We start from the raw sequence: 12,090 nt of genomic DNA on the forward strand, positions 1-12,090 counted from the left end.
AGGTGCCCCATCTGACTGAGACGCGCGTGCATCTCACACGCACGCACGTCTCAGTTTACCATCGGCGGGGGGGCGGGAACCCTGTCCATCTCCGCTTCAGGGAGACGAACAGGGTTGGGGGGGGAGGGGGCGGCAAGGTGGCGGGGACCCCGGGCGAACCTCGGCGAGGCGTGCGCATCCCCTTATGGCAGCTGGCGAATCTTCCGCCATCCCCTGCAAGAGCGAGACCCGCTCCATCTGTATGCTGTATATAATAATATTGTATTATATATATAGTCCACTGGTGCTGCTAGTGCCTGCACTGAATAGAGACTGCCAGTACCTACTCAGTCCACTGGTGCCACTGCCAGTGCTACTGCCTACCTACTTAGTACCTACCTAGGCTATTATATTTAATTAATAAATAATACCTGTCCTGCAGTGCTGTAATAAATTCCAGGCTGCTGGTGCCCTGCCAACCAGTACCTACTGCAATATAATTATTATAATATAATTCTGCTGGTGCCTAGTATTGCCGTATCTACTTGTCTGGTGCCTAGTACTGCCATATCTACCGTCTGGTGCCTAGTATTGGCGTATCTACCGTCTGGTGCCTAGTACTGCCGTATCTACCTGTCTGGTGCTTAGTACTGCCGTATCTACCATCTGGTGTCTAGTACTGCCGCATCTACCTGTCTGGTGCCTAGTACTGCTGTATCTACCTGTCTGTTGCCTAGTACTGCCGTAGCTACCTGTCTGGTGCCTAGTACTGTCGAATCTACCTGTCTGGGGCCTAGTACTGCCGTATCTACCTGTCCGGTGCCTAGTACTGCCGTATCTACTGTCTGGTGCCTAGTACTGCCGTATCTACCGTCTGGTGCCTAGTACTGCAGTATCTACCTGTCTGGTGCCTAGTACTGCCGTATCTACCGTCTGGTGCCTAGTACTGCAGTATCTACCTGTCTGGTACCTATTAATGCCGTATCTCATTCTCTATATATACTACCTGTCTGCTGGTGTCTAGTACTGCCATATCTACCTGTCTGGGGCCTAGTACTGCCGTAACTACCTGTCTGGTGCCTATTACTGCCGTATCTACCTGTCTGTTGCCTAGTGAAGGGTTAATCAGCCATCTTGTTTCTCTTTGAAGGGTTAATCAGCCATCTTGTTTCTCTGTGTTATAGTCTCTGTTCTTGCTTATCTCAAGAAGTTATGTTCTGGCTTGTTTCCAGTTCTCGCTTGCTAGCCCGTACTTTGTAACTTTCGTCAGGAATAGTACATTCTGTGATTTCTCATAACTTACGAATGCTACACTCCCCTGTAAGGCGACGTATAAGCCACCCCACCTCTATGCTGTTATTCCCCTACCTCTGCACCAAATATTAACCAATCATGTAATTGAACCAGCACTGTATGTTATGTATAAATATGTCGTTTTGTCATCATTAAATCAGAGCTAAACCTTGTATCTGTGGTCATCGTTACTGGTCATATCATATAAGGTTACACTCTCACGGAGCTCTAAGGGGTCTTCACACTGAGGTCAAATAAGGTAATTAATAGATAAGGAAATCGATACATCGGCGCATGATCGATTTCCCAACAGAGCTGGGGGCTCGCCGCGGGATTCGAAGTTCATTCCTACACGGTTGTCAGCAGACTCCAAAAGTCTAATCTGAGACCGCTGTGAGGTTACGGACAAACTCGATCCTGAACCTATGACTCTATCCCTGGGGGATATCGGATGTCAGTTCATAGAAGTTAAAATCTTCTATCTTTGTTTTGTGTACACACTGATCTAGGATCAGATACCGTACTTGGTGTACGAAGAGACCACGGGTTTTTATCCAAATAGAACCTCATTTTGAACACCCACTATTTCATTGGCCAAATTTCTTTACTATGTTTAGTTTGAAGTATAAGTTTTTCTTATTTCAATATCCTTGTGTGATTGGTAAGTATACACACTTGTGATATCTGTATTTCTTTGTAAACCGTGCGGTTGGTAAGTTCACGCACAATAACTCTATTGTCTCATTGATTACTGTATGCCAACAGACTTGCGGACTTATGTTCTCCCCTTCGGAGTAACGCAACGTGAGGCTTCATATACAGTTTTCACATTATAACCACTGGACTCTATCCACTGTCACGTAGACAGTCTGTGGTTCCACTAACAAACCATATATAAATAACAATTTATGAGATGTCTAAAGTGAATACATGATTCTATAAGTGTTTGGATAAAGACTAACCCTCACAGTCTGCTGCAACAGGTTTTACCTGCCTCTCTGTGACGGTGCCCCTGATCTAATACACTTTGAATCTTTTCACGCTCTCATATTACATGTCAGATTATGAATGTCCACCGATAGGAAATTGCAATAGTTGCCAAAGTAGTTTAATATTGTGGTATAAGAATCCAGAATATTATCCAATATTGGTATCTGTCAACAAACAAAGGATAAGATTTAAATCCACAATTAAAACATTCTCTAATGGCACTGTGTGTGAGGCAGTCCTCATAGTAGGTTGTCACTTACGCACAGAAATCACCAGTAAATATATTGATCAACTCTATCCTTTCTTCGTGACAGATCTACCAATCAATCTTTTCACCTATCCCATTATTTGCCCAAAATCTATTGAACAAATAAAACAATTACCAGAAAGTAGCCAGATTCTAAACTTCATAGATCTTAGTGAAGATTATAGTCATCAACAACAAATCAAAAAGTGGAAAACATTCACACGGAATCATAATAGAACTGTACATAAACATGGATTCAAAACAAAGTAAAAAGACTGTAACATATCCACCTCCCCTACCTAACGAGACATGCCCACAATTCAGTGATCATTTGTATGAGAAAGAATCAGCTGGTTGTTTTGACATGAGGAAAACTGCAGTTTCCTCTACTCACAACTTCCAGAACAGTAATAAGGGTCCGCCCAATAGACAAAATAGGGGACCCCCACAAAGTAACAGGAGACCTTTAAGGCCTCCACAGAACCAAACCTTTCGTGCACCACCATACACCAGGGATTACAACAACACTGGCGCAGTTCATAAACAGACTACTTGTTTCAACTGTGGCCAGAACACACACTGGGCTAGAGATTGCCCTTTCCCTTCTCGGAAACCACAACAACCTTGCACGCCAAGACCCCAACAAGGGCTTTCCCGACAGGGTCCTACACCACCTCAAGAAAGCGTACTTTTCAGAGTTGACTGGACCGACCCTACCCATTGACGGGGCCCGGAGGAGGGTATTCCATCTTTTGTACAGTTCACTACTCACTGGGAAGATTCTCCCCTCATCACATTATATGTAGATGATGAGGGACTGTCCTTCCTGGTGGACAGTGGGGCCACTACCAGTGTTCTATGTTCCCTTAACTATGATGGTGAACTGCAAAAGACTGTTCCTATTGCACCCATAGTACCTGACATCAATTCACTCATCTCAGCCATCCCTGCAAACGCAGCTTTCTTTAGTGTCATAGACTTAAAAAAAAAAAAAAAAAAAAAAAAAAAATGCGTTTTTCAAGTATTCCTATTGACACAGAGACCCAATTACTCTTTGCTTTTTCATTTAAAGGTAAACAATTAATGTGGTGTCGTTTACCCCAAGGCTATATTGACTCTCCCGTGGTCTATAGCATAGTCCTCCAAGCCACATTGGCTCCATGGCACCCCCCCCATAGTTCTGTCCTGCTACAGTATGCAGATGATCTGCTTCTCTGTAGTGTCACCGAGGAGGCCAGCCGGTTAAATGGAATTTCATTGTTAATGTGGACACAAAGTGTCAAGAGCAAAATTGCAATGGTGTAAAACGCATGTCAATTACCTGGGTTTTGTACTCTCTGAGGGAGAAAGGAAAATCAGTCCACAACGCATACAGTCTGTATTGGGCCTGGTCACCCCAACTACCCAGAAGGATATGTTGTCTTTCTTGGGTATGGTAAGTTACTGCAGACAGTGGATTTCTGATTGTTCCTACTATGATAATATCTTGAGACAATGCACACTCAAAGACAAACCCAAGGTTATACAATGGTCAGATGAAATGTATTCTGCATTTAAAAAATTGAAAGAAATGTTAGTACAGAGTCCCGCGCTTGGTCTCCCGGACTATATGTTATCATTTCACTTGTTTGCAAGGGACACATGTACAACTATGGCGGGTGTACTGACCCAACTTCACGGAGGCAAAATGCGCCCTGTCGCATTTTTTTTCAAAAGTAATGCCTGTCACTGTGCAAGGAATGCCAGCTTGTCTTCGAGCACTGGCTGCCTGTGCAATGGTTGTTGAGATGTCCACATCACTTACATTAGGACATCCTACTGTGTTACATACCACACATAATGTCCTCTCCATCCTCAAAGGTCTACACACACAACACATGTCTGCCCAAAGACTCAGCGGCTATGAAGTACTCCTACTAGGGAATCCTTCTCTCACTGTAAAATACGCAACAAACTCAGAAGGACCTGTCCCTGTACTAAACGCACTTTTAGGTCTTAAAGGACCTGACGACGAGGCGCCGCCTCAACATGACTGTACTCTGACAATTGACTCAGAAACTTCACCCAGACAAGACATGTCGACTGTGCCTATCCCCGATGCCGACATAATATTTGTTGACGGCTCCTGCAGCCGTCCCAATGACAACACGTACCAGGCAGGATATGCAGTGGTTAAACTTCCAAACACCACCCTTGAAGCAAAGACAGTCCCCTTACAGTCAGCACAAGCTGCAGAACTCATTGCACTCACTCGAGCTTGTCACATTTACAAAAAACAAACCTGTCACAATTTACACAGACTCCAAATACGCTTACGGAGTTGTTCAGGCAACGCCGAGGCTTCACTGGCGCTGATGGGAAAGGCATATCACATGCGCAACTCATCACAGATCTCTTACACGCAATTACATTACCATCTCAAATTGCCATCCTTCATTGTAAAGCACACACTGGAGGAAAGGATGACATCAGCAAAGGCAACGCTCTCGCTGATACCGCTGCTAAACGTGCTGCCACTACAGCAACATATAACCTCACTCTTGCTGTCATCTCGCCTCCTTCGCTAGATGATACATACCTACTGACAGAATTACAGGCTGCTGCCTCTAATTCAGATCTATCAGATTGAACATATCCAATATTGCAGAAGAATCCACGGACTGGATTAATCTGCAAAGAGGGGAAACCATGTATACCCCAAACCAGTGCATCATTGTTCATAGTACATTACCACGGAGTAGGACACCATAGTATAGTAACAACTACTTTACTCCTCTCCAATGATTTCTACATTACTAATGCCAAAGAACTTGTAAAACAGTACATCAGTAGATGTATAGTGTGTCTTAGAAACAACCCAAACAACCCAAATAAAGCAAGACACCAACATCTAGAATACCCAACCACACCATTCACACATCTTCAAATAGATTTTACACATATCAATAATGCAGGAAGCTTATCCCACTAAATCAGAAGATGCAAAAACAGTAGCCCGCATACTCACGCGAGAGATCATTCCGCGCTGAGGATGCCCGCTCCAAATCAATAGCGATAAAGGTTCAGCCTTCACAGCCAAAGTCACAGCAGAACTAGTCAAAGCACTGCAAATAGAATGGAAGTTTCACATTCCATATCACCCACAGAGAATGACTCCACAAAAGACTCTAGGTTACTCCCCCTTTGAAGTACTGATGGGCAGACCTTTCCCCACTCCCTGGGCAAAGAACCCTTTAGTTACCACAGAAGGAGACTTAGAAATAATAAGAGAAGAGTATGTCAGATCCCTAATACAGAAACTTAATGAAGTTGAACAAAATGTTATCTTTAAGAATCCTTCTCATCCACAGATACCCACTCACCCATTTAGGGTTGGAGACAAGGTCGTTGTAAAGATCCTACCCAGAAATAAACATCCAGGAGATTTCACCTACGGTCCAGAAACAGAAGTGGTCGCGGTTACCAGGACGGCTGTCCTCACCGACGAAGGACCAACGTGGATCCATGCATCCAGAGTGAAGAAAATTCCACCTCCACCACACGTCAACATAGAGGTCGACACCGATCCCGAGACTGACACAGACGGGACGAGAGAGGTAATAACGGGGGCCAGTGGCTCTGACCTCCAACCTGGAGAAGACCTGCCGGCTGGAGGTGACGAGGAATCAGGGGTACAACATTCTGAAGCCGAGGACGACGCTACAGGATATGACTCCCCCCACCTTAGCCCTAGTGATTTTACTCGGGCTTGTTCTTTATAATTGTTTTGCTGAAGTTGATATAACCCAAAATGATGGACGCTTTACCTTCTGGTATAATTCTTCTAGCACGACTGTCGCTACTTTTATATTTTCTTATTGTGATATTGTATCTTGTTCAAACAATCAAGGCGGGAATCGAGGAGAACCACCGCTGCCCTGGCTGTGTAACATCCACCACACACCACACGCTGTAAGTCACGTATATATCTGTGTCACTAGTACTTACTGGGGAGATTCTTGCAACTCATGGGGGGCTGTTGGGTGGAACACTAGAGCAGATACCACTGCCTTTGATATCAGCCAAAACTGGGGATATCACCCCGATGTTGGCCTCCAGAAATGGTCCCATGGTCGATCCTTACTAACCCGTATGTCCCTACGAAAAAAGGGCACTTGCAATAGCCAATTTATCATTAACCTAGAAAACCCGGCCCCCGGCGATGCCGGACTATATGTCATGGGTAAATATCAATCAGGAGAAAGCGGGGGCCCAAGGGGAAGATTTCATTTAAAAGACATGTATGATAACCCAGAATACACCGCCCTCAAAACCACTGTAAAACCTAAAACACCACCATCATTCTTTAAACCACATGTCACTACTTTTAATGAAATGTTAGCCATTAACAACCCCACTTACGAAGACACTATAGCCATAGAGACTGGGTTATCTGACGTAAATTATTGGCTAGAATGGATGAAATATAATGCACGTAAAGTTAATCAAACTGATTGTTATGTGTGTGGAAAATCCAGACCCCACTTGGGTACGGTGCCCATACACATACCTTCAGACCAAGATAAATGTTTCTTTAGCCTGTATACTGATACTATTGTAGAAGAAACCAAATGTGAACAATGGAAGAAAGAATATCCCATAATGGTAAAGAATACCAATCCTGGTAGTACCATAACCATTTATCCTGGTAATTATACATGTTATTACTCAAACAGCACTGCACAAAACACTGTAGATCTGAAATTGTTTCCTGATGGGTATTGTGCTGAACGAAGACATATCAGTATACCCACCATGAAAAAATCATTAGGAGACATTTATTTTATTTGTGGAGACATGAGACTCAGGACAAAGCTGGACAATCCTTGGAAAGGAGAGTGTGCCCTGGCAAAGATCATTATGCCCATACACATTCTCCCAGCCGATTTGTCTGAGCCTCCTCCCACAAATAAACCTACCACAAACTCCAGAAACAAAAGAGAAGCTCCAAAGGAAAGCTTCGATCCACACATATACATAGACACTATTGGTGTTCCCCGGGGAGTTCCTAAAGAATTTAAGGCTCGTGATGAGGTCGCTGCCGGCTTCGAGTCCCTGCTTCCCCAGGTAACCATCAATAAAAATGTGAACTGGATAAATTACATATATTATAATCAACAGCGCTTCGTTAATGATACTAGGGACGCTTTGAAAGGTATTGCTGAACAGTTAGAAGCTACATCACAAATGACATTTCAGAATCGCATGGCTTTAGATATGATGCTTGCCGAGAAAGGAGGAACCTGTGTGTACATAGGTAAGGTTAATGGATGCTGTACTTATATCCCAGACAACACAGGTCCTAATGGAAAAACTACCCTAGCTATTAAACATCTAGAAAATTTATCCATCGAACTCAAGAAGAACTCAGGTATCACGGACCCCTGGAGTAGCTGGTTCGGATGGTTAAATGATTGGAAACACGCACTAACACAAATAGGCATATTTATCCTCATTGTAATTATTGTACTTATGATAGTAGGATATTGTGTCTTTCCCATATGCAAGAAGATTGGTTCCAAGTACCTGGATAATGTAACACCTGCTATGTACACTGATCTTGCCAAAAGCCCTCCCTCACCAGAAGATTATGGTGAATATGTCAAAATTCACCGTACCAAACAAGATGCCATCTACAAGAATCAAATTGTCTAAAAAGGACATTGATTCTAAGAGGGGATTGAAGGGTTAATCAGCCATCTTGTTTCTCTTTGAAGGGTTAATCAGCCATCTTGTTTCTCTGTGTTATAGTCTCTGTTCTTGCTTATCTCAAGAAGTTATGTTCTGGCTTGTTTCCAGTTCTCGCTTGCTAGCCCGTACTTTGTAACTTTCGTCAGGAATAGTACATTCTGTGATTTCTCATAACTTACGAATGCTACACTCCCCTGTAAGGCGACGTATAAGCCACCCCACCTCTATGCTGTTATTCCCCTACCTCTGCACCAAATATTAACCAATCATGTAATTGAACCAGCACTGTATGTTATGTATAAATATGTCGTTTTGTCATCATTAAATCAGAGCTAAACCTTGTATCTGTGGTCATCGTTACTGGTCATATCATATAAGGTTACACTCTCACGGAGCTCTAAGGGGTCTTCACACTGAGGTCAAATAAGGTAATTAATAGATAAGGAAATCGATACATCGGCGCATGATCGATTTCCCAACACCTAGTACTGCTGTATCTACCGTCTGGTGCCTAGTACTGCACTATCTACCTGTCTGGTGCCTAGTACTGCCGTATGTGCTGTATAATTATATGGGTGCCCCATGTGTCCCGTATCAGTCCAGGGGTGCCCCATGTGTCCTGTATCAGACCAGGGGAGCTGTCCTTTTTTTAATGAAAAGAAAAAAAAAGGTGTTTTATTTTTTATTTTTACTGCAAGGACTATTAAATGTGCTGTATTAGTCCAGGGGTGAGCCAAGAGTGCCATATAATTCAAGGGGTGTTGCTAAGTCTGCCGTATAATTCCAGGTGTGCTGCTCTTTTTTTAATTAAAAGAATTTAAAAAAAAATCTTTTTTTTTACTGCAGGAATGTTGTCATGTCTGCCGCCATGTGTGCCGTATCAGTCCAGGGGTGCCTGCATGTGTGCGGTGTAATTCCATGGGTGCCCCCATGTGTCCCATATCAGTCCAAAGGTGCCCGCATGTGTGCCATATAATTCCAGGGGTGAGCCAAGTCTGCCGTATAATTCATGGGGCGCTGCCGAGTGTTCTGTATTAGTCAAGGGGTGATGCTAAGAGTTCCGTATCAGTTCAGCGGTGATGCTAAGTGTTCCATCAGGGCCGGCGCTACCCACTCAGCAGAGGATGCAAAGCAGGTAGGCGCCGTGCAGGAGAGGCGCTGTCCCTGCTGTGCATCCTCTGCTGTCCTCCGTGCCTGCCGGCTGCTGCTGCGCCTGTCACACTTCATCACAGGCAGCAGCGTCGGAGGCACAGAGATCCCTCCTGGCTCATTATCAGCTGGTCATCGGGAGGGTCCGAAAGGGGGCGGAGCTACACTGACAGAGGGGGCGTGGCTACACGGACCAGAAGGGGCGGAGCTACAAGGGAGCAAGGCTGACTGAAGACACCAGGAAACAGGAGAGGATGAGCTGCCAGTGCCACCATTGTAAAGTGTGAGTGTACTAATGTCGGCAACTGATGTGGGCACGTGTGTGGGCAGCACTACTAATGTCAGCAACTGGTGTGGGCACATGTGTAGGCAGCACTACTAATGTCGGCAACTGGTGTGGGCACATGTGTAGGCAGCGCTACTAATGTCGGCAACTGGTGTGGGCACGTATATAGGCAGCGCTGCTAATGTCGACAACTGGTGTGGGCACATGTGTATGCAGCACTACTAATGTCAGCAACTGGTGTGGGCACATTTGTAGGCAGCACTACTAATGTCGGCAACTGGTGTGGGCACATGTGTAGGCAGCGCTACTAATGTCGGCAACTGGTGTGGGCACGTATATAGGCAACGCTACTAATGTCGGCAGCTGATGTGGGCACGTGTATAGGCAGCGATACTAACGTCGGCAACTGGTGTGAGCATGTGTATAGGCAGCACTACTAATGTCGGCAACTGGTGTGGGCACGTGTATAGGCAGCGCTGTTAATGTCAGCAACTGGTGTGGGCACGTCTATATGCAGTGCTACTAATGTCGGCAACTGGTGTGGGCACGTGTGTAGGCAGCGGTACTACTGTTGGCAACTGGTGTGGGCACGTGTAGAGGCAGCACTACTAATGTCGGCAACTGGTGTGGGCACGTTTGTAGGCAGCACTACTACTGTCGGCAACTGGTGTGGGCACGTGTAGAGGCAGCACTACTAATGTCGGCAACTGGTGTGGGCACGTGTAGAGTCAGCACTACTAATGTCGGCAACTGGTGTGGGCACATGTAGAGGCAGCACTACTAATGTCGGCAACTGGTGTAGGCATGTGTACAGGCAGCGCTACTAATGTCGGCAACTGGTGTGGGCATATAAGAATAAAAAAGTCAGAAGCAAAGTAGCCTCTGACTGAAGAGCGCTTTGATGTGTTTTGCTTACTTATAGCAGCTGCTTAGATGGAGTGGGTCAATCCCCAAGAAAGTCGAGACGAAAAGAAAAAAAGTGTGGTAAGCAGCGCTTAAAATTAATGATGGGTGAATCAAATGGTTAAAAGTAAACACATTTAATAAAATACAAATGAATAAAATAATGGCAATGGTTATAATGTTAAAAACAGTTTGAAATAGTTAATCCAGATCTCACGTGGTTATAAGTCCGCAGTCAAAGTCTGTGTAACCTGTGGTGTCCCCACAGTCAGTGAGGACAATAAGGGACTCGGTCCAAGATTGGCGACCCTTAGAGGGTAAGTGTGGTGGTTGAGGGAGTGGCTGATGTGGGAGCCCAACTTCTACCTCACCGCCATTTGTATCCAATTTTGATTGGGTTGTGGAAGTCCAGAACAGGAAAGTCTTGTATTTGGACAGGTGTATAGATGAAGTCCAATAAACCACGGATCTGGAGAATAAATGAGCACCACCAACGCGTTTCACTGGGCTGCTGCCAGCTTTATCAAGGTGTGGGCATATGGTTACACAGTGCTACTACTGTCGGCAACTGGTGTGTGCACTACGTATAAGCAGAGGTACTACTTTTAGGCAACTGGTGTGGGCATGTGTATAAGCAGAGCAACTTCTTTTGGCAACTGGTGTGGGTGTTATGTATAAGCAGAGGTACTACTGTCAGCATCTGGAGTGGGTATATGGTTACGCAGCGCTACTACTGTCGGCAACTGGTGTGGGCACTACTTGTAAGTAGAGCAACTACTTTTCGCAACTGGTGTGGGTGTTATGAATAAGCAACGCTACAAATGTGGGCATATGCAGGAGTACTCGGGGCATTATGTGTAGCATAATGTGTGTCAATGTCATATGGACATTATAGTGCATGGCATATTATGTAAGGGGAATTACAGTGTGTGGCATAATGTGTAATGGACATTATGGTGTTCTGCATATTGTGCAAGGGGCATCATGATGTGTGGCATTACGAATAATGTGCATTACTGTGTGTGGTTACTATAATGTGCTTTGGGTTTTGAGGTGTGAAGCATAATGTGTTATGGGGATTATGGTGTTATTGGTACTTTTATGTGACCACGCCAATTCCCCATGAAGCCACGCTTCTACAATTTTGCACTGTCCCTGTTTTTTCGCACATGGCACCAAAATGTCTAGTTACGGCACTGGTGAATAAGATTGTGCTACTGTGTAGTGTAATTTGGAGTGGGAACATTATTGTGTGGCCACACCCCTCCCTTTGTAAAGTTTGGGTGGGCGCAAATTTATAGTTTGCAGGAGGGCGCCGAACCCCCTAGCACCGGTCCTGTGTTCCATATCAGTCCAGGGGTAATCCTAAAGGTCCCCATACATTAGTCCGACTTGTCCTCAAGTTTTGCAAATGATACATCGCATGCGATGTATCATTTGCAACTCCCGGGGAGCTGCAATGTGGAGCGAGCATGGGGGCTGGGGACATCGAGGTGGCGGGCGGTGGATGCTG

General features: G+C 45.0%; 1 protein-coding gene across 1 annotated transcript; it reads left to right on the plus strand.

Annotated features, from left to right (window-relative positions):
• The first annotated feature begins 1,091 nt into the window (after window positions 1-1,091).
• LOC146020392 (uncharacterized) lies at window positions 1,092-8,581 on the plus strand. Its single transcript, XM_083153492.1, has 2 exons — window positions 1,092-1,531; window positions 5,860-8,581. Exon 2 carries the CDS (start codon window positions 6,218-6,220, stop codon window positions 8,201-8,203), a length of 1,986 nt encoding a protein of 661 aa, XP_083009618.1. The 5' UTR covers window positions 1,092-1,531; window positions 5,860-6,217; the 3' UTR covers window positions 8,204-8,581.
• Window positions 8,582-12,090: the final 3,509 nt, after the last annotated feature.

Source organism: Crinia signifera, chromosome 7 (assembly GCF_055691185.1).
Source record: "Crinia signifera chromosome 7, ASM5569118v1, whole genome shotgun sequence".
Classification (NCBI taxonomy): Eukaryota; Metazoa; Chordata; class Amphibia; order Anura; family Myobatrachidae; genus Crinia; species Crinia signifera.